Source organism: Phaethon aethereus (assembly GCF_964289735.1).
Source record: "Phaethon aethereus genome assembly, chromosome: 17".
Classification (NCBI taxonomy): domain Eukaryota; kingdom Metazoa; phylum Chordata; class Aves; order Phaethontiformes; family Phaethontidae; genus Phaethon; species Phaethon aethereus.
The window spans coordinates 2,582,592-2,605,824 of record NC_138593.1 but is presented as its reverse complement, the minus strand read 5'-3'; the positions used below and the strand labels follow the sequence as shown (position 1 = coordinate 2,605,824).

At 39.0% G+C, this 23,233-nt stretch overlaps 1 protein-coding gene across 1 annotated transcript in view; it reads right to left on the bottom strand.

The window, feature by feature from the left end:
* CLIP1 (CAP-Gly domain containing linker protein 1) overlaps positions 1–13,671 on the bottom strand; it is a gene marked incomplete at its 3' end in the record, with an annotated part of 60,684 nt that extends 47,013 nt beyond the window's left edge. The window contains exons 1-2 of the mRNA XM_082007910.1: positions 13,523–13,671; positions 12,457–13,025 (exon numbers count right to left, since the gene is read on the bottom strand). Of these exons, the coding sequence (XP_081864036.1) occupies positions 12,457–13,025; positions 13,523–13,616 (663 nt within the window). The 5' untranslated portion in view covers positions 13,617–13,671. The remainder of the gene's footprint in view (positions 1–12,456; positions 13,026–13,522) is intronic.
* Between the last annotated feature and the right edge of the window lie 9,562 nt (positions 13,672–23,233).

The window sequence follows — 23,233 nt, the reverse complement described above, 5'->3', positions numbered from 1 at the left end:
AAAACACACACTCCTAAATGGAAGACTAGAAACCGGTTGTTTTCAAACTTATAATATTACATATTTACAGCCATTCCCATCGCTTGCAATGTCTGCAGGATACAGGTTTTCATAATGCCCAGGAGAGGGAAGAATTAAATTAAGTGAAGAAGCAAAAGGCGTTCAGTGTGGCTGACACCTGCCAAGAAGGGCCACAAGCCAGAACTGCAGGATTCTTGCAGGTCAGAATGACAATATGTTGTGCCCTATTTGTGTGAAAATCTGTTCAGCCTGCATCTAACATTATGAAAACAAGCAAATGTTAATGAAAACTTCTTCAAGCGGTTCACTGAATTCAACGTGGACATTTTCAGGGCCACTGGCTTTTTTTCCATTTGTGTTTTCCAGCACACATGTATACAATGAGGAATATTTTGTAGCCTTGGCAGAGAGCTTGGATATAACCTGCTAACACAAAGACTGTAATTTTCCTTTTTACATACTAAAAATGTAAATTTTTACATTAGACATTCTATAGTTGGGGGAAACTTCCCAGGATAACTAGAGAACAAAAGCTTCTTGTGCCAGAAATTAAGGTGCATGATCAGAGGTGTACTCTCAATAATTCATATTAATACGTTTGAGAAGCGTTCACACAAGAGGTTAACTGTGAGGAATCTTGCAGTGGAGGACATTATCCTGCATAAAAGCACTACGTGTTCACAAGGCACCAAGTTAGCGCACAGGAGCTGCCACACGCACTTGTGCTGCAGCTTCTGGCTCATCAGCTTCACGGGGCCGACAGCTCGTAGCAACGCAAGGCTTCAGCTGATGAGAAAAAAATCCTCATCTGCACTAACCTCAGAAAACCAGGGAAGAATAATTAACCCTTTTTGACAGTACTAAAATGAGAAAGCTCATTTTAAGGTGGCAGTTTCCTCCTCCTCCTTCATTAGAGGCCGTCTTGAAGCTACGTTTAACCTGCAGATCACCTTTACGGTGGCACCGTAGCAAATTATTACTCTTTATGGAATAAAAATACACAAAGTTTACAGTTATCCTGACTCAGCCTAATATAGTAACTAGTAGAATGTTTGGTCTTTGGTGTTCTTGGCAGAGGACAAACTTCCCCTCTCAAAAAACAAGCACGAGTACTGCCTTAGAAACGAGGAATCATAACCCACCAAAACAATCACATGGGATCCAGAGCTCCGCTGTGGCACAGTGGTGAAGAGGGAATATATAACATTTCTGAAAAGTATTTCCTGGGAAGGACTATCCCTTAAGTCGACACATGTTATTCTCTCTCAGACATAACCTACTTTTTTGCAATATGATTAACCTAAGTACAAACATAAAAATTAAATTTAACTGCGCAGCATGAGAGAAACACATGCACGTGCCTGCGCTATCAGTCCATACTAGGTCTTCCAAGTCGTCCTTCCCCTTATTTCTTTTCTAGCAAGTTTAGTTTGTTGGGGCTTTTTTTCTTTAAAGATAAATTTGGAACACATCCTTAGGTAAAAAGATCAGCTAGTTCTATGTGTACTGTTTTCCTACTGAATTTTGTACTGCTGTCTGCCTGAATAAACAGAGTTAAATCAAAAGAGGCTGTAAAAAGCCCATTAAAGAAATTAGACAGGAAAGCAGGAACAATAGCCTGGATAAGGAGCAGCCCTTCAAAGACAACAGTCAGGTTTGAGGTTGCACAGAGGGATTCCTCAGCTCCTTTTACAGAGCTGTTTAGCCAGGTCAAGGAATTTTATTGCAGTTTTGTGGAGCGGTGGTGGTGGAGCGGGTGGTTTGTGTTGTTTTTTCTTTAATAAATAGCATAAGTCAATTACCAAAACACACACACACAAAACCTTTCCATAGGAAGGTAAGTGGGGTAAGCAAGATAAGAGCTATCTGAAGCACGGTAGTGGAAAAGGATAACTAGATGCGAAGACTCCCAGAGACAGGAAAAACTGCTGCAATCTGTTCCCTCCAACTGTAAATACACCTCCAGAGAAGCAGCGCTAGCTCCAGGATAATACAGATTAAATTTGGGTGCAGAACATTAATTCCTTTTTGTTTCCTACTTCGGCCCTGCTCATCTTCCACATTTAGGTAAAAAAAAAAAAGTGTGGCATTTACTTTGAAGACTTCGCATCCAAATCACCCACCAGGAGACAGGCTCCGGAAGAAAAGCTTTGGCAAGGACCAGTCCCCACTGGCCCTGCTACAGCAATCACAGTGGATCTGCACGGGGTGGGAGCCAGCAAACGGAGGAATTCATCTCCCGAGAACATATGGGGATGCACAACATGAGATCCCCAGGAGAAACAGCGATGTGACTAGCCTTGTAACCATGGTACCAGGGTTATTTTAAAACAAGATGCCAGGGAGAATGCCAAAGAATTTTTGGTTGGTTGTGTTTGTTTTTTTTTTTTCCCTAAACTTAGTCAAGCTTCTTTGAATAACCAGCTACTACCTTTCTGCTTTCTGCAAATATTGAAATGTGTACCCTTACCAATAGTAGGAATCAGGGTACACTGTAGCAGTAAAGTGCTCATAGCATCAAGGAAGGTCTAAAACCTGAGCAAAACTGCCAATAAAGCAAAAGTCTAAGTCTTCAGCTCTAAAGATGGGGTCAGCATCGCTCTTTAAAGCCTGAATCTGTTGAAGACCTGTAATCATTCACAGACATCTGCCTCAAACAGCTGCAATTAAGTACTCTGTGTGTGACAACACACATACCTTGAAAGCATTTAAGAAAATAATCACTTATTCCGTCAGTAGTACAACGTGAGGTGCTACTGTACAACACGGTATGGTAAAGGCTTTTCTATGCATTAAAGTTGCTGTACATGCACAGACTTACATATAGTGCTCTAAAGGGGAAAAAAGATTAAGACACGATTACACTAAACTGTATACACCAATATGAAAAAATTGTATTTACAGAATTATAGCATTTATTATAGAATTATAGAAAAAATATAAAAATGACTAGAATTATAGCAAAAATGTAAAACAAACAAACCAAAAAACCCAGCAAAAAAACCTAGTTGCATTTGCCAGTGGATCTACTTCTCAATAGTGCATGAAGAACTAAAAAAGGTCCAGTTTCTCAAAGAACTGGAAAAAAGTTTATTAAAAAGTTTCTAGAAGATATGGAAAAATGGGGCATCACCACCACGAAGACTGTTTTTTCCATGACCTTCATTCATGCTAAGGCAGGTCACTAAATAATAGATCAGAGAAAAGAACTGCCAGACCTTTTTTTAGTCAGTTATCACACTCAATACGGTCAAGCTTTAAAATATAAAGCAATAATACACCGGGGAATCTAGGTTAGGCTATGGGTCATTGCGGGGTGAGGAATTTGCTTGGAATTCACTAGAGTTATGTCAAACACATGGGAAAAGTGATTAAATTCCATTTATCAAATTATAACTAAGCTTACATTAATTTACATTTACATTACATCAATGCAAATTGAAGTAGCAAAATGGGTTTGTAAACCTGAAGCAGTTAAAAACTTCCTGAGGAAAGCACCTCAGGATAAGCACGTCAAACTTTGTGAGAACCTCTATAGAGCTGCATTTCCAAAGATAAGCAGAAGTAGGGAACAAATACACCACTGTAATCCAGAAAGAGAGATTGTCTAAATAGCGAGACTGCTATTTAAACAGCGTTCATCAAAAAATACGGCTCTCTGAAAAGAGGATAGCTACTGTCTGAAACTTGGTGAGTAAAACAGTGTCACTTACTCGGGCTAGCTGAGCAGAGTTAAAAGGTGAATAACAATTGTTCTGTCTCCCCTTCTGCCCGAGTACTGACTTACGGCGACTCTTGAAAAGCATCGCTTGGATATTTCTATGTTTTTCACATAGACCAGGCATTTTCAGAACCATTCAAACCGCAGGACCTATAATATGCAACACTTGAAAACGCAAAAAACATCCAGACAAACAAAACACACCGCTGAAAAACCTGGGATCTACTAATCACAATCTTCTTTCTGTTGTTTCTCACAATTTAGAGGAACCATTTCCAGCTGGCAAAAGCACTTGTATTTAATTGATTTATTCACCCATTCAAGGCCAGAGGGAACCATGAGATCATCTCCTCTGGCTCTCCTGAAACAGGTCTTTACATTTCACCCAGCTACGTCTGTAATTAACCCTGTAACTCTCCTCGGCTAAGCCGTATGTGTTGATGTTTTTAGATCAGAGCTGATATCCATCAGACAACATGCTTCCACTGTCAGCCTATTTTCATAGTTAATCACTCCATTGTTAGAAACATTTAAATTTGAAATAAACCGAATTCGACTGTGGCTTCTAGCCACCGACTCTCATTATGCTTTGATTTGGAAGATTATAGAGCACTACAGCAACTGGCATTTACCACGCAGGAACACACGTTTTAAGCAAGACACCTCAATTTTTCCCTTTGTAAATTAAACACTGAGTTTTTTCAAATCTTTTACTGCAAGATACTTTCTCTTGCTTGAGTCATTTCGCAGCTGTGTTCCAAATTCTCGCCAACGTTTCCAATGGGCTTTTCAACAACTAAGAACGTAGCTATACACAACATTCGAGTACCGACCAAAAGCACGGTCAACACCGCATAGAGCGCCATGTATTTTCATTGGGCCTTTTGCCACATCAACCCCCGGATTCCTCTTCGGTACCTTTAGGTCCCGGACCTTCTTCCATCACTGCTGTCTCCAGCAGACAGCTGGCCATGGCGGTTAGGCAGCTTACGCTCTCATTCTTAGGCTGATAAACTCTGCCATCGAATGCAAAAGGCAACGGACAGCTTGGGCTGCTGGAGATGAAATGACAAGTCCCTCTGGACTGCTCCATGCATATTCATCCCTCTAACTGCCCAGAGATTTCACTAGGAGTGATTTAAAATTACTTCTAGAGCATGGATCAAAGCGCTGAGTAGTATTAGCACTAGATTAGCTCAAAGACAAACCATATCTGGTTCCTATGTCAGTTTTTGCCTGTCCTTTTTTTTGCCTGGTATCAGACACTCTAGCTTCAACTTTTCCAGATTATCTTACTTTTTAGAAATATCTGCATAACATCTGATCAAGGCATGACTGGAAGAGTGCTAAGGTATCTACTAAACTTTAAACCTGCCTCACTAATTCAGATTTTTCAAACCAGTAATTCTGTGAATAGCAGGATTAGTGATGAAGGCACTGGATATTATGGTCAAGTGATTTTGCTACCTAAAAATGCAAGAGTGACTACAGCTATTTCTATTGAGAAGAACGATATTTAGACAAGACCTTGATCATGCGGGTTCTCTGATATGCAAAAATCTGTGAAGGCAAATAGCAGCTTTTCCAAAATTGGTGGTTAGATTCTCTACCTTGGCTGTTTCCATGAAACTTGCAAGACCTTATCTTTGAAACCTCTACATTTCTGCCCAATTTGGTTGCAGTTGACTAGCAAGTTCAAAAGCAAGGCCAAAGTGGGCAAAAGAGCTCATGTGCAAGAAGACATTCACACAGATACAGTGTTATCACACAACCCTTCATGTCCAGAAGGAAACAGTTTAATAATTTAAAATTATCTGCTATTGAGGTTCAATTCATTCAATCAACCCATTTAGTCACAAAGGAAGCAATGCAAAAAACTAAGAGCAATTCCACACTATGGAAGCCACATGTGAATTAGCCACCACAAAAAAAAGCAAAGGCAAAGACTAAAATAAGTAAATAAATAAACAGTTCTTTCGCTCATCCTGTGTTGAAATGAGCTGGGACAACATGTTCCTGGATATCACTCCCCTTGGGAGGGACGGACAGACACACACACACACACAAAAAAAAAAAAATCAGTCTTGCATGAAAAAACTATTAACAAAGCATGTGGAGAAGTCACTTCTTGCTGCCATTATATCCCAGTAACTCATATGCAATTTTGAGTTACATAAGGGGTTACCAAAACAAAATGACTCAGACACAATTCACACCTTGCTGCAATAAGACACATTTAACATCTTATTTATCCGTCAGCAGATAGGTAACAGTATGTCCTGAAAAATGCTTAAATGTAACATTAAAAGAAAGCTGCAGTTTGCACAGAGAAAAATCACCCAGATACTGGATTACAGGCAAAACCTCTGGATACTCGCTATCCTTCAGCTATATTCTCACACATGCTGCAGCAACCACTTTGCAAACTAATCTACGTTATTTTAGATACTTTACGGCATCTAAAATACTACGTCTAAATATATCTAAGAATCACTTTCATCCTTGACTTAACATGACAAAGCCATCAAAATACCTTACAGTCAACGCAGCTTAAGGATAAAGCAAAAGCACGACTGAGCAGCTGAACTGTGGTACGTTTGCAGTTCACAAGAAGACAGGCTCGGGAGGGGACAGCCCCAGCAGAGCACACAACAATCGCGTCTTCTCAACTTCCGAATTTTTCTTCCTTTTCTACCCTCATATGCATTGTGGCAAGATATCTTTACATTACTTTAACACAATGCCAACGAATATTTTTTTTTTCTAACAGTAAAATACTTACTGATTTTTAAATAGACTAAACTCAGAAGTGCATTTTCTAGTCAGAATGTTATAGAAACTAGAAAACGTAAAACTTAAAAATATCACACGGGCAATGCAGGATTACTTCTAAAGGGAGAAACTTCCCTCCACATGTGAAGTTTCTTTTCCCCTTTGTTGCTTTTAAGAGTCCTGGAATTTAATCAGTTGACAGACTTACGTCATGTTTACTTGAAGATAGGTTACACGGGTGGAAACAAATCTGACAATAATCTCCAATCAGTCCCTGTCTGTTATACCATGAAAGAACTTACCAAGAAATAATGCAGCAAGAAATAACTCGCAGCGAGCAGTGTAAAACAGACAATAAGAAGAAACTGGATGTTACTCATGCATAGAGAAGAACTTTGCAAAAAGGCCACATCAACATACGCCTGTAAAGGTCGTTTGGAACCTTTTGTGAACATATGGACACAGGCCCAGGTTACAGCTTTGCAGATCAGCTCCAGAAGCATCAGATTTGGCAGACCATGATGAAGCTGAAACTGTTTAAATGCATGAAAGCACTTTAATCCCTTGAGAAGGCTAAGGCCCCTTAGGTTGATAAGATTTTTACTTATTTATTTATTTTAAATACAGCATCTGGCCCCTCCAGGAAAAAGCCTAAGACGCTCTCAAAGCTGCTTCAACCTCGGGTAGGTGCAAGGGTTGCACACAAAGCAGCTTGCCCCCTTCTATTTCAACAAGCCGGGTTTGGTTGGTTGGCTAGTCCAGGAGTTTTTGTTTGTTTGTTTTTTAAATCAACTTTGCATCGGGCTCTTAAGAAATCTTAAGTGTTTGCAATACCAGGGAAAACAGGTTCTCTGGCTGCAGCTCAACAGGAAACAAACTGGCTTAGCCTGAAAGTAACTTGTTTTCTGAATTAGTTTTCAGCTGTTCTTTCCCCATCTGGTTTAGCACCGAGCGACACCACTTCCACCGGCATGAGAAGGGATCGCTTTTGCATAGGAATACTTAGTCATATGAGCTTCAAAATGCTGAAACTGTAGCCTCATTTTCAGCAGGAAAATCAACTATAGCTGTGTTGAAGACCTTGCACTCCGTCATTAACCCAGTGAAGGCAAGATGAGTGCAATGAAGGAAATGCAGATTTCCCCATCAACATTTCCTACTTTACAGCAGTGCCCAAATATGAGATCAGGCTGCCCAGAGTTAATGTCCTCTCTCTAACAACTAAATAATATCCAGATTCCAGAACATACTTCAGATGTTAAGAATGGAAATTATGGTTAATACAGAGCTATTTGAATTACTCTCTACATTAATAACTTTTTCTTTGGTTTAGCTTTTTCTTTTTTTTACAGTAGAAGTTACACATCAATGCAACAAATGAAAAGCTGAATAATAGCAAGCTGCATATTAGAAACCACAATTCTTTTAAATATGTACTTTATCTCCCTATATTTTCAACATTTCTATATATTAACATGAAGCATTTCCAAATACTTGTAAGTGAAAGGAAAATTATTGCTCAGCTTCAAGTCAGCCAGGCAATTAAGTAGATGCTTGCTGAATATGGCTCAGATATACCAGGATTTGAGGGAGACACGACTTCTTATCAGAGATCTCCAAGACAGCAGAGGTCTTGTGTGCTGTTTTAACCTAATCATCTTTCAGTAGGAGTAAACTATAGAAATCTAAAGGATGTCTCCTTCCACACTGGAACATCAATTTTGGGGTATAATACTTCAGCTCATGTATTCACTTCATTTAGTTTGATTTGCTTTGACTCCTCCAGAACCTCAAGGAAGAGAACTTCTAAGAGAACAGGACAACGTGAATTTCTCCACCATCATTATATTTCCCTTAGGAAATATAATCGATGTCTATCAAGAGCTATTTTTCTGATGTTTACATCTTGATTTAACAGCCTGGAACATGTCTTCTTCAAATTGAGGGGAAACAAAGGAAAAAGTTGTAGCTCACTGTTGCAGCAAATCTACTACAAGTATTTTTCTGCAGGCATCCACAGGAACACAATTCAGATGACATACCACATAGCTTGAAGCACTGCTTGTCTGTTTTGATGTTAACGAAACTTTTTTATATATATATATATACACACGCGCACACACACACATACATACAAGGTCTTCCAGAAAAACATATTTTCTGCCCCCTGAAAAAGCAAGCCTGCTTGCTTTTGCATCTTCTCATCTCCACATCTATTGCATTGTTCAGCACAACCTCACGTGATGAGATACTGTAAGCAAGCCTGCATTTAAGAATATACAGGCGATCATCTCACAACTCTACTACTTTTTTTTTTTTTTTGCGGTGGAATTTCTTTCCTCTGACAAGCACCTGAATGAGTGTCCCAAACGCTTAGTTTGTATGTAACCACTAGTCTTCCTAAAGTTATCTGAATTAAGGAAAGATCCTGTAGGACCCCTGTCTTTGTATCCAAATAAATCAGGGATACGAACATTGGAAGCTTCCCTTATTACTAAATCCATACATTTTTTAAAGACATTGGTTCTCCCATAGAAGTCTGGGGGGAGTCTACGTACAGGACCATGTAACATTAGGTAATTCTAACTGTAAGTGCACAAAAGACTGATGAAACAACTGAAGAGCAAGAGAACAAGAAAATAAGCGGAAACATTTTGTCTATCCATACAAAACAATACAGACCATGCACTACAGCTTTAACCATCTCTTCAACATTTCTTTGCATGTACAGCCTTTAATCAAAGCACCTCATCCCAGCACCACTGGCTGTGAGCATCTGATGCAGGAGTTTGCTGTGACAGAATGCAGAAGCAACTCTGAAGAGTTTACAGCCTCTTTGCATTTAGAGGAATAACACTAATATTTCTCAGTAGGGACTCAGAAATGTTCCAATAAAGCTGAGCTGTTGGGAAATGTCAGTTTGTCACGTCTGAAATGCTTTGAACCCAACGTTTTAGGTTCAAAAAGCTTCTGTCAATTTTACATTTGTGTAACGCAGAAAAGACATGGAGGTGAGATGTGAATTGGTAAACGCATTTCTCTGGCATTTAAACATTTGTCAGAATAGCCTCTTGTTTCTTAATAACCCAGACTGGGCAGAAAAAAAACCCAGCTGTATGATTTTGCCTTTTTTTTGAAGGTATCATCCAAAACCAGCCAGTTGCCAAGAACAACAAAAATAAACATATTCAAGGTAACATGTATTAAGCACATTTTAAAATCAAAGTTAGAGGAAAAAATTTAACAGATTGAAATATTCCAGCATAACACTCCACACCCTAAGACCACACACAAAGATCAACAAAGTTGAGCCACATCTGAAGTCCATTCTAGAACGTAATCTTAGCTGATGAGCTGTGTCTTCCCATCTATGAATTTGCCCTTAAGGACATACTTTTCCAGTTAAGTATTTTAATAAGACTCCCAAATGAGCTTTTGTCTATCATGAATTCATTGTTCTGCTGAACTGCAATTCTTTGCTGCTGGAGGCTCACCGTTTTCAAAATGTAACTCTCAGCAGTTGTTTTCCTCATATATCCATAATCATCACGGCACTATTACTAAGAACCTTCACAAAGTATTCAATTGCAGTCACTCCGAGCTGCAGGAATTGATGAATGTGGGCAGCATTTAGTCGCTACAGAGCTGGCATGGTCAGAACGGAGTGTGTCTCAGGGCTATGATGCTACATTGTCAGTTAGCAGGGAAATTCTGTGCTGAGGTGGGAAGTACAAACTCCATCACAGGCTCTCATCCTCTTGTGTAACATGTTATTGAAAAGTTACCGCTGTCAGTATAAACAAAAAACAAATGACATGCTGTGGAGCAGTCCAGCTGCATTTGTACCTTTGATGGAGATGGAATGGCTAGGCAAGCTACCATAAGTGACAGAGAAAAAAAAAAATTAACAGATGAATGGATTATTTAGCCAAGTTTACTATCATTTGCCCTAACCTGGAGATTTAAGATCTTTACATGTGAATTATTGCTAGACATGACATCAGCAGAGTCTGGGATCTACTACAAAAAATTAGCATGGGACCCCAAAGGGTTAAAAACAAGCAGACAAGAATCCAGTCCCTTTAACATTCATATTCCTATGCATACACTGTCTCAGACTGGCATATCATAGAATCTTGGGTTGGAAGGGACCTCTTAAGGTCATCTAGTCCAACCCCGCTGCACTGAGCAAGGACATCTTCAACTAGATCAGGTTGCCCAGAGTCCCGTCCAACCTGACCTTGAATATAAATTACAGATATGCATCACTGACATGCCGTGCTAGGAACTGCCCCAAAACCTCAAACTACAATTTGGTGATTCAACAGGAAGACTTAAGGCAAACAGAGCAAGTAGGGAGGATGAATACTTAACAAACAGAATTTGTGACCTTATTACTATCAAACTGTGGCACTTGGGACATGCTTCTCCTGTAATTTCACTAATAAGATACAGGGAAGTTAAAGCGATGCCTTCATAGGCATCAGAGATTTTTCTCACACGAAGAGGACATTCCAGAAGATCTCCCAAAGATCCTGGAGAAAAAGGCAAACAAGTGGTTAAAAAACCAACGCTGACTGGAAGACGACAGGGCTCTAGTCTCTGACAGAAATAGCTAGGGATAAACGGTAAATCTTTTGTTTCCATTGCCACTGCAAGAGAACACATCTCAGCCCAACTCTAGCTGTCTGCCAAACCCTGCCCTCACTTCACCTTAGTCTCCTTCACACGTTCTTCAATTCGGCCCTATGTTTTAAGCTCTCTTTACACAGAAAGAAGAGTCAAATTCTTCCTTAAAAAAATAAAAAATAAAATTGAAGTATCAATCCACCTTCACTACAGAATCATTATCTGGTGGGGCAGGACAAACAATAAAATCCATGAGACTTTTCTACACAAGGTTCTTACAGGAAGCCCAGAAATGCTTTCTATGCCAGGGCATTCGTTCCTCTCCTTGTTTTTACCTAATGGAAATTTAAAAAATTATATTGCAAATAAAAAGAGATTGTATCAAAATAACAGTAAGACAATTCTTCAGCTTCATGACACACACAAATAATTCAAAGTTAAAATCAGATTTGTGATAGTAGATCTGGTGGACATACAAATATCATTCGGGTTATATTTGAAGGCTACATACATTGTCTTTAAATAAAGAAGCCAGTGTAAACAATGTATCACCAGCTTTCCACTGCCTTTTCAAGCAAAGACTAGCATTTCAAGGCAAAGTTTCCCACTTTTCTTCGTAGGTGTACGTCAAATCAGTTATCAAAAATGACCCTTGCTCTATTAAATTGATTGAAATACAAAAGGTATACAACATAATTCTTTTTTATTAAATGTTCAAACTAACAAAACTTAACTCCCTTTTAAAAAAGTGAAATGATACATCAGCAGAAGCATTTACGGTTCTGAATTTAGGAAGGGCAGCCAAGTAACATGGCACATCACCAACAGAACACGTAATTCCTGGGTGATCAGTGGCATTATGTGACTGCTTCTGTTGCTGCCTGTCACTGCTCAGGGGAACAATCAATTATTGAACAGTTAGCTTCTAAAGACACAGCCCTGAATATGGCAAAAGAGCTGGATGAAATCTCACAAGCTCATTTTTTATTTAGCGTGACTGTAGCTCTTGAAGTTATGGAAAGATAAGCTACAAATATGTTGTTAAAGACCGAAGGTTTTTTTAAGCACTGGCAAAACATAATAGGTTAAAAACTGCCAAACTACCCGGTTTATCTTGGTACTGCAAAGATCCCCCTACAGTATGCAAAACTGCATGCAAAGAGCTTGTCTGCAGAAGACACCCAACGAAAAGAAAGCTAGAGAATAAATTTACATTACCTTGACCAAGGAAATAGTAGAAAAGTTTTCAGTATTAGCAGAAGTTAGAATTCATCAATCAAAAAGCAGATACAGAGGCTGCAGAGGAACCTTACCAGAACTCGGTCGCCAATTTTGAGCTCCCTTTCTCCTTTCTTTAGTGATCCAGCTTCAGAAAGATTTGATATAGATTCACTTGCAGTTTTTGAAAGATTGCTAATGTGAGAAGGAGTTGAATGTTCCTTAGCAGCAAGTGGTGAAGTTTTTTGTGGAATTCCTGAAGGAGGAAGTGCAGCAGTGGATGAAGACACCATGCTAGCAGCTGATGTGGAAGTTGGTGACGTAGTTCTAGAAGCATGAGCTGTCTGCGTACCATTGGCTTCATCTTCCGTCAGCACTTTTCTTGTCAATTTTGATGGTCTTGTAAATATTCCCCTCAAGGGTTCACACTGGAAATAGCGAACTCCAGCCACAGAGCCATCATTCTTACCAATTGGTTCATCTAGAACAATCCCTGCCCACTGTCCTGGAGCAAACTGTGTTTCGCCAAGGAACTGAATAAAGCCAGGTTTATTTCCATTGACCCAAACACGCTCCCCAACTCTGAAATCATCCACAAACTCCTCATGTGCATCTGCAGTGGTTGAGCTTGAGGTCTTTTCACTGGAAGCTTTCTCTGCTGGAACTAGAATCAAGTACAATGAGAAAGCAACAGGAATCAAATAGGCCAATACTGCAGAGAGCATCACCACTTAGTTTCAATGTAACAAACATCTGAAGAAGCATGACTTCTAAAAGGAAGAGCACAATTCCAAATTGTCTTACTTAACAAAGACACTGTAATCTCTGGAATACAATAATTCAAAGTCTAAGGACAGAGACATTGGATGCATTTAATGTAGGTTTTGGTAAAAATCTTGTAAAGATGACAAGCCTTACCTCAAAACCTACCCAATCATTTTTATCACAATAAGGTTTCTTCAAGGAAAACTGCTTGATCACATCCAATTAATAATTTCAGGTATTTTGCATGTTGTACACATCTTTTTTTTTTTTAGATCAGAAATACAAGCAAAAATACCTTGACGTAAATAGTAAAAATAGTGTGTACTCATAGTCTTCAAGGTATTTTTTGTTAAAAGGTGAATAAAGGAAAAGTTAAGATATTTAAATATTCCTCACCAGCTGCAACAGATGCAGGTGTTTTCAGCAGTGTACTCCCATGCTTGATGGTCTTCGAAGGAGCCTTAAGTCCACTTGGTTTTAACATACTCATCTTTTTGCAATACCAGTGTTAATCCTCTTCGTCTGTAGCAACTATCTTTTTCCAAACATGGATAAAATATATTATTCTAGTTTTTCCAACTCTGGAATAAACCTGTATATAAAAATATTAGACATGAAACAAAAATCAGTATTTCAACTCCTGCAGAAGAAATTTCTACATATACACACACATAGTCTGTGTATGAAGTCCATGATAAAAGATGCTTTACAATAACAACCAGAAGCATTTCCCAGGATAGCATTTCCAACTCCTCACCTTTTGAAAGCCATTTCCTATTAAAAGACACTGAGCCTGAACCTAAAACATCAAAATAACTCACTTCAGTAAATGCTGCTGTATTCATCTTGAGCTTTAAACTAGAAGGCTATTTTGAGAAAGAAAAACAAAGCCCTTAACAGCATTACTAACATTACACAGAGATATAACTGCTCTGCACACCCTACTGTTTTCAGACACATTTTTCAAGTGTTGCAACATCCCAGCAAAAACAGCTCGAGACTTGAGAACCAACTGCAAGAGAAATCAAGAGAACCAGGAATTTCAGGATAAAAAGAATGAAGTTTTTAAGAGAGATTGGAACTGGAAAACTAAAACTGGTCGACAGTGAGATGACGACAACTAAAAAGTAAACATCCACCTCAGCTGTATGCGATCTTTTAGATCACAAGATACACTGGCTCCCAGTCCCCACCACAGTGCCCCAGCCACGCTCCTCTGGAAAGAGGAGGAGGGACTCTTCCCCACGTTGCTAGGATAGAGCACTGCTGCGACTTGGAAGCCAGCTGTAAGCTTTTCGGAGAACTATTTCATGAGGGTTTTGCCACCGAAGGCATCTTCCTTCCGATTACAAAAGCTTTAGAAAGGCTTTTTCATCTATAATGAAAAATCTTTTTTTTTTTTTCCCCTAGGATATGAACTCACAGCCAAATTGAAGATGAGGGGAGACCAGTCGCCTTACAAAAACATCAACCGTTCTGCATGAACGCAGCTTAGCTATTTGCCAAGTCTCAGCTATAAGGCACTGACAGAACAGCTACGCCCAATTCAAAAAAAAGCCAAACTGCACGCACCTAAACACACACCTTAAGAAAAAAAAGGAAACGTAGGCATGTAGCAACAGACTGTTTGCTCGGAACACGACAAACAAGGTCTCAGTCCTGCCGTTCACTCAGCATTTCGGCCCCAGTGGGCACACGCGCACGGGCAGAAAGCCGGCCGGCGGCAGGCCCGCGTCCTGGGCTCCAGCACGTCGGAAGGCGAAGCGAACGCTAGCGAAGGAGAGGCTGCTACGCCACAGGCAGGCCAAAGAGACAAGCCGACCGTGTCTTTCACCTACCGGTGCTAAGTTTTACCTCTCATGTATTATTAATAGGCAACGCGTTAGCGCTCCTAAAAATCAATTCACTGTCGGGGCGGGGCGGGGGGGAAGCGTCAGGCACGCTGCTTTGTGAACCTAAACAACCAAGTGAAACATTCCTTCTGCTGTTTCAGGAGCAGCCATGCCAAATTCAAGCCGTCTTCTAAGGAGTCTGCAAAAATGTTATACTTTGAAAAGCATTAATTACCATCTTGGCTGTATGGTGCTTGTCTACAATTTAAGTTACGCCCCACGAAAACTCTGAAGCAGCGCTGTGAAGACGCTGAACAGTTTTTCTGGCGTTGCCAGAAGTACGTCACCCACCCATCTGCAGAGTTGTAACAACTGAAGAGAAAGATTTCTCTATCGGTTTCGCAAGACTTGTGCCAGTTTACTATTATTTTTTAAGTGGGAGCTTTCATTTTCATCAACATGAAAGCAGAGTTAGCCCTCTAAAATCAAAGCAGAAGGACAGGCATGACTAAGCCATCAAAGCAGCGGGAGGCACACGGTTGTACAGAAGAACAACTAAAGGATCACATAAAATGTCACTTTGGACACAGCAGCAACACTGTTGGGTTTTTTCCCCTCTTCTACTACACACCCGCCCTCCCTGCTAAACCCAAGTGCATCATATTGCTTCACATTTTGTTCTAGAAATCTTCTAAAACTGCACTTTGCTCTTACATGCCAAGGACTTGAAAAGCCTTCCTTCCGTGCTACCCACCTATTCTTCCTCACCCTGCAGGCCCTATTCCCTCCCCTCCAATGCCCCAATCTCCGTGCACGCCTCCGTTACTTTTCTCAACCCAGCAAAATCCATGGAATGGAAAAAACGTACCCGATAAAGAAGGATTTGGTACAAATGCAGAAATGCATGAAATTATCAAGATGAGTTCTTTTTAGTTCAGAGTCTTCTCTGTCAGTGCCAAACACCAAACTTAGGGAAATTCAGCAACCTCATCTGGGCCAAAGTCAAGTCCTCCTTGAGAAAGAGTGCCTCCTAAACCCGGAAGGCTAGAAGCTGTCTTACAGTATTCCGCCGTTCTTTTCCATATACTACCTCTTTTTTGCCCCCAAAGAGCATTCCAGCACCACACAGGTAGTAAACATCTGTATTATGCACTATTAAAAGAAAACAAACACTAAACTACCCCCCAAAATTACATTTTGCCAGTTTCAAATATTATTTATTAATAGATGTTTAACAAACCTCTGCTCAACAGAAAGTTAGAATGTTCTAATATTGTATTTCTTGGCTCAGGGTACTCATTCATATTTTAATCTTGCTCTCCACAGTCACGGGTTATATATTTGCTGTGTCATTTGCTTTCTCAATATACAAGCCTTCAACTAGGCCAGAAGTAACACAATCTCTTGTGCCCTGGTTTCACAGTTACTGCAATTGTAGCTTAATTAAAAAAAAAACCCTGCTAAAATATAGGCAACACATTTGGGTAAATTACTGCCTTAGTGCAATAGCGAAAATGCAACTTTCGGTCTTAGAAAGAGACAGGACCTTCACAGTAGCACTTCCTAATATAATTCATGAAAATTTGCATCAAGGGACTTTAAACATTATGCACTCCAGCATTTCCTAACAGGCTCCAGCCGTCAATTACTTCATTTCAGTTCTCATAAGAGAACAGCTAGCTACTTGTCTCGATTTGCTCCCTTTCCTTCCTTGAATCTGTCTCAGCTCTCCTGAAAAAGACTCTTTATAACCAATAGGCAATAACATTAACTGTAAGTTTCTCAAAAGATCATAACAAGAACCTGAGGAAATGCCCAGAAAGAGTCTGATAATACGTACCACTAAAGTGTTTGGAAAGCCACAAGTTCTCATAAAAAAGAGATTTTAAACACAAGCTTTACACTTGTGCCATTACTGGGAAACATATGACTTCATACAATATGAAAATGCATTACATTCTCGAACAAATTGCAATTTGTGTGTTGAATACTAAAAATTTTCAAATGCAGACATGAATGCTTGCATTGGCCCTTTTAGCTGATTAATAACATCCTTATTCTTCTTCTTTACCTTTTACAGACCTCGAAGTAGTGCAAGGATCAAAGCAATCCACAAGCAACAGAAAAGAAATCCTACTAATCTGATAATAGATACGAATCCTGTTGGCAAGGCGAGATTAAAAATAAATAAAGTAAAATTTAACCACATAACCCTGAATTAAAAACGCCGAGTATTTTCCAACTGTCAAACACGGAATTCCCATAATAAAAAGAAAACAGCTGTCCACCACTGTTTCTTTCAAGATTGCATTTTCAAGAACTAATACTCGAAAAAGAACGAGAACACAACTAAATAAGACAGGGAAAAGAGTTAAAGCCTCAGATCCCTCCACTTAAGAACCCCACAGTCGCGACAAGAATAGGACAGTACCAATAGCTCTTTAAGCTCAGTTGGCATCTGACAAGCGTGCTGCCACCACCACACTCTCCTTCCTCAGGAGAGGTAGTGCCAACATTGAAAGTAAAACGCTTCAGCTGATAAAACATCTGAAACAATGACTTGGCAGTTTAAGGAAGGAACGTTTGCTAACATCACTACCATGGAGCAGATGCAGTGTTTCCATGGAGAAAGGCAAGTTGTCTGTCCATGTGGTACGAAACAAAGAGGACGTTCTAGAATAGAGCAGCATAATGTTTGAATTGACTCAAAACAGACTGCAATAATCTCCGTCTTCCGCACGCAGACACACGCAGGCTGACTGCCTGTGCTGTACTTCGAGGCTGGAACACTACTCTCATGACTTACTTGTATAATAAGTGAAACAATTATTTTAATCAATGATCATGCGCTATCGGTCATACACGAGTTCTTCAAAACATTTAAAATTAAAAAGATTAATATTAAACTTCGTTAACACCTTTAAGAGACTAAATACTGTTGGAAAATGCCTCTCAATGCCAACACATTTCTAAGCTCGAAAGAGAGACCACTTCAATTTGTTAATTCTGCCAAGCATACCAGTGCTTTGCAAAATACATACAAACATTAAGACCAACAAATACAGAGTAAATTATTCTGAAAGGATTGTGTAGAATAGGTAACTCTGCTGAAAATCTCACAGGTATCTGAGACCAGAGAAGATCACAGGCAAATCCTGTGGCAGTCAACTGGTAGGTATCTAGAAAACAAATTCTGACCATTCCATGAAGAAAATGTAACATGTAAAAAAATCAATCAGAAAATCCCTTCTGTAGAAAAGTGATATGGAAAATATATTTCAAAGACCACCACAAACCAGTAACTTCACTTTCCTCAGAGAAAAACAAACTCACCACATGAAGCACTATGTTTGAAATAACAGCCTGAACAGCATTTTTTAAATATCTGTTTCATACTCTTGATGTTCATACCACTACTACCAAGCTTCATTCCTCAAATATCCTGACAATGGTTTATAGACAGTAACTTGGAATTTTGAACCTGGAAAGTTTTCTTTTCTGGTCCATGAGTTACTCAGAGTGCTCAGACCCTTCACAGTTACAAATGCTTACAGCTCCTAAAATTATTGCAATATTAAACTTTAAAGCGTGTAAGCATCTTCTGTACGATTCAGATCTAATTCCTATTACAGCTCGAAAAGTTGTATTTATGGTCTCCTAGGCTGGTATTACATTTCTGTCAAAAGTGAGTATATATTTTTCCAAAAAAACTTCAAATAATGCCTTTAGGTGAATTTATTGGCTTTTGCAATTCATACACAATTTAAATATACAACCACATTTCGGCTTTGAACGAAGAAATGTCTTTGCATTGCACTGCTATTTGCTTCTTCCTACCTCTTTAAGAATATTTCTCTCTGTGCAAGAATGTGCCAGATCAGAGAGACCAACTTCTGGAAGGTTCAGATAGGAACGAGATTAATTCATCCACAGCAAGTGCACAAACTGACCAGACTGGGACATACCCACCTCAAAAAATTCCAGATGAGGTAGACATAGCAGGGGGATAAACTGCAGAAAGCAAATAGCTTCACACACTCTCCCTAAATAGCATTTCCTACTGCCACCACCTTGTTTTGTTTCCACGAAGGAACACAAGTATAGTCCTCCACTACCACATATTATGCAGCCAGATTTCTCATGTTTTGGAAAACCGCAATGTCAGCACGCCCAGAGTGTGAGAGATGAGCCGCGGCCAGGAACAACAGTCTTCCTCAACATGATGCCTCCTCTGCCTCGTTCTGCGTCTAGTGGAGGTATTTCATACTGGGCAACCAAAAAGATTGAATCACTGTTTCGCAAGTGTTGGATTATATTGACAATGAAATAAATTCACAGCACACAATGTCCATTGTAAATGTCACACGAAGCTTCAAAGTCCGTTCTGTAACGATTACAAGTAGTTAAACCAAAAGGATGGATTTGGAAGCCTTCACACATTGACTTTTCAGAATTTCTCTTGTAATGATGCAGCACACTTCATATTCCTAGCCACTTACTACTTAAATACAACTATTATGGAGCTATGAGTCCACATCAAGGTATCTCTGCATTTAGCCACCGAAATGGTAAGTGAACTTCACTCTGAACCTAACGCTCGTGACTTAGTGCAAATTCAGCACGTTTTGTCAGCTCCAAAGCATTTACTGGATGAGTAGCAAGTTCAGAGAGAAACAAGCCAGAAAGCACCGTAGGCATTAGATAATATGCTGTTTGTGACTTGCTCTGTTATGATGGTACTGATGTAACAGCCTCTGTAGTAGTCACTGTTAAACCGAACTGATAACCTGAATGATGCTCAAGAATTTAACTGCACTGTTTGGTAATTAGAGACTGGGGGACTAGAGAAGCATCTTCAGGTATCATTTAAGTTGACATTAATAGAATTTAAGAAAGAAGTTATACGTAAAACAGAAAATAAACAGAGTGAAGAATTTAAGATTTCCATAGAATAAGGGTTGGCATTTTGGAGTCTACACTTGATTACTCATTCAACACGTAGCAATTAGAAGAAAAGAAGCATTAAAAAAAAAAAGACTTCAGTTTTATTTTGTCTCCCCAAAGCCATAGATTTTGATGTCAATTAATCAAGCAATATGATGATCTGAAAATATTCTTCAGGTACATGACTACCGTAACAAAAGACACCAAGATAATATGGATCATTTAATTCAATGTTTATCATGCTAAATGCCATCAGATCACACTTACTTGGCTTACCACATGCTCTGCTGGTACGTGCCTACCAAACCAGTGTTTTGTATCTCACTTTTAAAGGTAGAGAAAATTTTGCAATTAAAACTCAGCTGATAGATGGCATAAAAGAAAAAAGGAATCCCATCCTTTCTCTCAAATCTGTTGTTTGCAGATACTGGTATAGGATATAAAAATTTAGTAAGAAAATAAGCAAGAATGTCCCCTAGTTTATATAGGATTATTCTTCTTATGACATTCTACTTCAGCTCATTCCAGCCCAATCCAATATACCCAGCATACGAATTCTAGAGAGGTATATCCTTTACAAAGGCAAACACTCACCTTGAACGAATGACAAAGCCTCAGTTTCTCATACATAAATATGAACTTTATAAAGGACAGATTCTTGAAGAAGTGCACCTCTGTTTATTTTATCTAGGCATAATGATTAAACTAATGGAATGAAAGCAATCCTCTGCTCTTCTGAAGTGCCTTCAAAGTCACTACCAGGACTATACCAGGAAATCACTGTTGCATGCAAGTTTTAGTATGTCTTTAGTCTAACTCAAAATACAGTTTACTTTTGCCATCATAAAAATACAAAACCAAAAGCTTGTAATAAGTTGGGAAGTATGCCCACTGGTATGACACAGCTCTTTTGACAGGGTCATTGATTTGATGAACATAACTTGAAACGAAGAGTGGCTGACAAATTACTCAAACTGAATCATATCTATACGATCACTAGCAGATAACCTGAAAAATCTTTCAACTCTATTTTAGAGGGCATTTGTTTACATAAACATTACTTAGTCTGAAGCAACTAGTATCTTCAGTGAAACAAAGACACCCAGAGGATATTCAAAACAGTCCCAACACTGTAATGCAAACACTATGCCTTGTCATCACTCATCCCACTATCAAGCAACCATCACACCACAGTATAAGGACATCCCCATAAATAGCTACTGGTTTTCTGTAGCTTCAAAGAGTGAATCTCTGTTTCCTGAAGAACTCAGGAGACACTCCTACTTTATTGTGCGCTACAAGGGGCTGAGGAAGAACAAAATTTGCTGTTTGGGAATCAGTCCAAACACCCCTCATTAAGGACACGGCTAATCTAGAGCTCGGTCGGCAACTTTAGAGTTGTTTCTTAACTGAGAGAGATAGTAGACTCTGTATTTCTATATCCTGCAGATGACCTGAACTGTTTTCCATGCGAGTTCACAGATCCATAAAATATTCAGGACCAAAGACTTTTAGATTATCTTTCAACATCAGGGCTTTTGCTGCCATACAAATCTGTGTTTCTCCTTTGATTTTGAACCTGATGGGTAATTTCAACTACATAAAATAAAAGACAGGAGATTTCTGAAAACAAATACTACATTCTTACAAGTTTCATAGAAGTAGGCCAACCAGTAGGAGGGAGACTTGTGTTCAAATGGTCTTGAGTCTCTCCCAATGACTTTAGATCAGATCCATTAATTTCTAAAGCAAAACAGAAAAGCCAAAGTATTGCCATCAAGACACTTGGTACCAGCAGGTTATCAGCATATTTGGAGATAATATAAAATTTGAATATAATATAGTTATGAGACACAAATCCACTGAAAATTAGAGCCTTTTAGTGACACTTAAATCGGCAAGTAAAACACATGGCTGTTTTTCTACCTTGGAAAGTGCAGGATATTAACTGCAAACTGGATAAACAGGATTCTTTCTGCATATGCTTGGGAAAGAGAAAAGGCAGGGCAAATTCCTGTAACTAAGAAATTGTACTAAGAACAAGATGAATCAGATCAAAGATAGTAAGAGGCTTAGGATCTCAAACCATCAGTCAGATATTACAGCAATACTATGAGAAAGGCAATTCATTAAAGCTTCTGCTCTGCTTATGGATTTTAATTCCGCATCAAGGACATTTTGAGTCACCTCATCTTACCATTCTCTAACTTGCTATGCTCATTCAGATTCCTAAATGCCTTCAGACTCTTCTTAAAAAATACCATTGAAACACAAAGAATTAGACTACTGAATATGAAGCACAAATAAGAGAGGGTATCTGTAACAGCAGAAATTTATTTTGGGCTAGCAACATGATGAGTATTTTTTCTCAATCTATGTTGCTATTTCTAAACACAGTCTGTTCAATTTTTTAAAAAAGATTCCCATCTTTAATTAATAAGGAAGAGATAACTGTTTAAAAGATTTAAAAAAAAAGATCACAGAAAATATGATGCAAACACTAACACTTCAAGTTGCCACTGTACACATGCATTAAAAAAATGTCACTGCTATAGTCTATTAAAAGATCAGAAAGCACATGATCCTCCTAAGCACACATCATTCTCTACAGAATGAGTCAAGGATTCTGAAGTAGAAAAGGTTTTCACCCAATAAAGTAAATAATCACCACTTCTTCTGGTAAGCCCACTATCTATACTTACTCCTTTTCCTACATTTATCCAAGGGAATTGTTGCCTTTCCCAAAAGACCTCCATTTTGATAACAAGAAGAATAATTTCTTTGACTGTCTGCACTGACTTCTGATGATAATACACTTTAACCATCTCAGTAAGTGCATTCAGTCCACAATGACAATTATGATTTTGGAATAGTAGAGCATCAAATTTAAGTTATTTGGGATCTAAAGTTTAAATGAAAGTTTGAGAAGGAGAGTATCATCTCCTGTCAGCCTCACAACCAAATGCATATAAACAAAGACACAGGGCTTCTCCTTATACAATCACAGCTGAGGCAGCTGAAACAAAGATGCTGCTTTTTATCGCAGTAATTTAATTCTGATAGACTTGGGTGAAACTGTAACTGGTTCACACTCTTTGATGCACCAAGTCAGCAATCCCTTTTTAGCTCTTCGTGTTCTTAGCCTTTTAAATTAGCACCATGACTGCTATACGGCTGGCATATAATAAAGTAGAAGTACAAACAGAGAACTTAGATAAATATTGCTGTGAGCGGATGCTGCTGCCAAGCAAAGAAGCAGAATGAGAGTGTCAGATAAGCTAACTCTATCAAACACTGAGTTTCTCTCTCTGCCTCGCAATTTCCCCTCAGA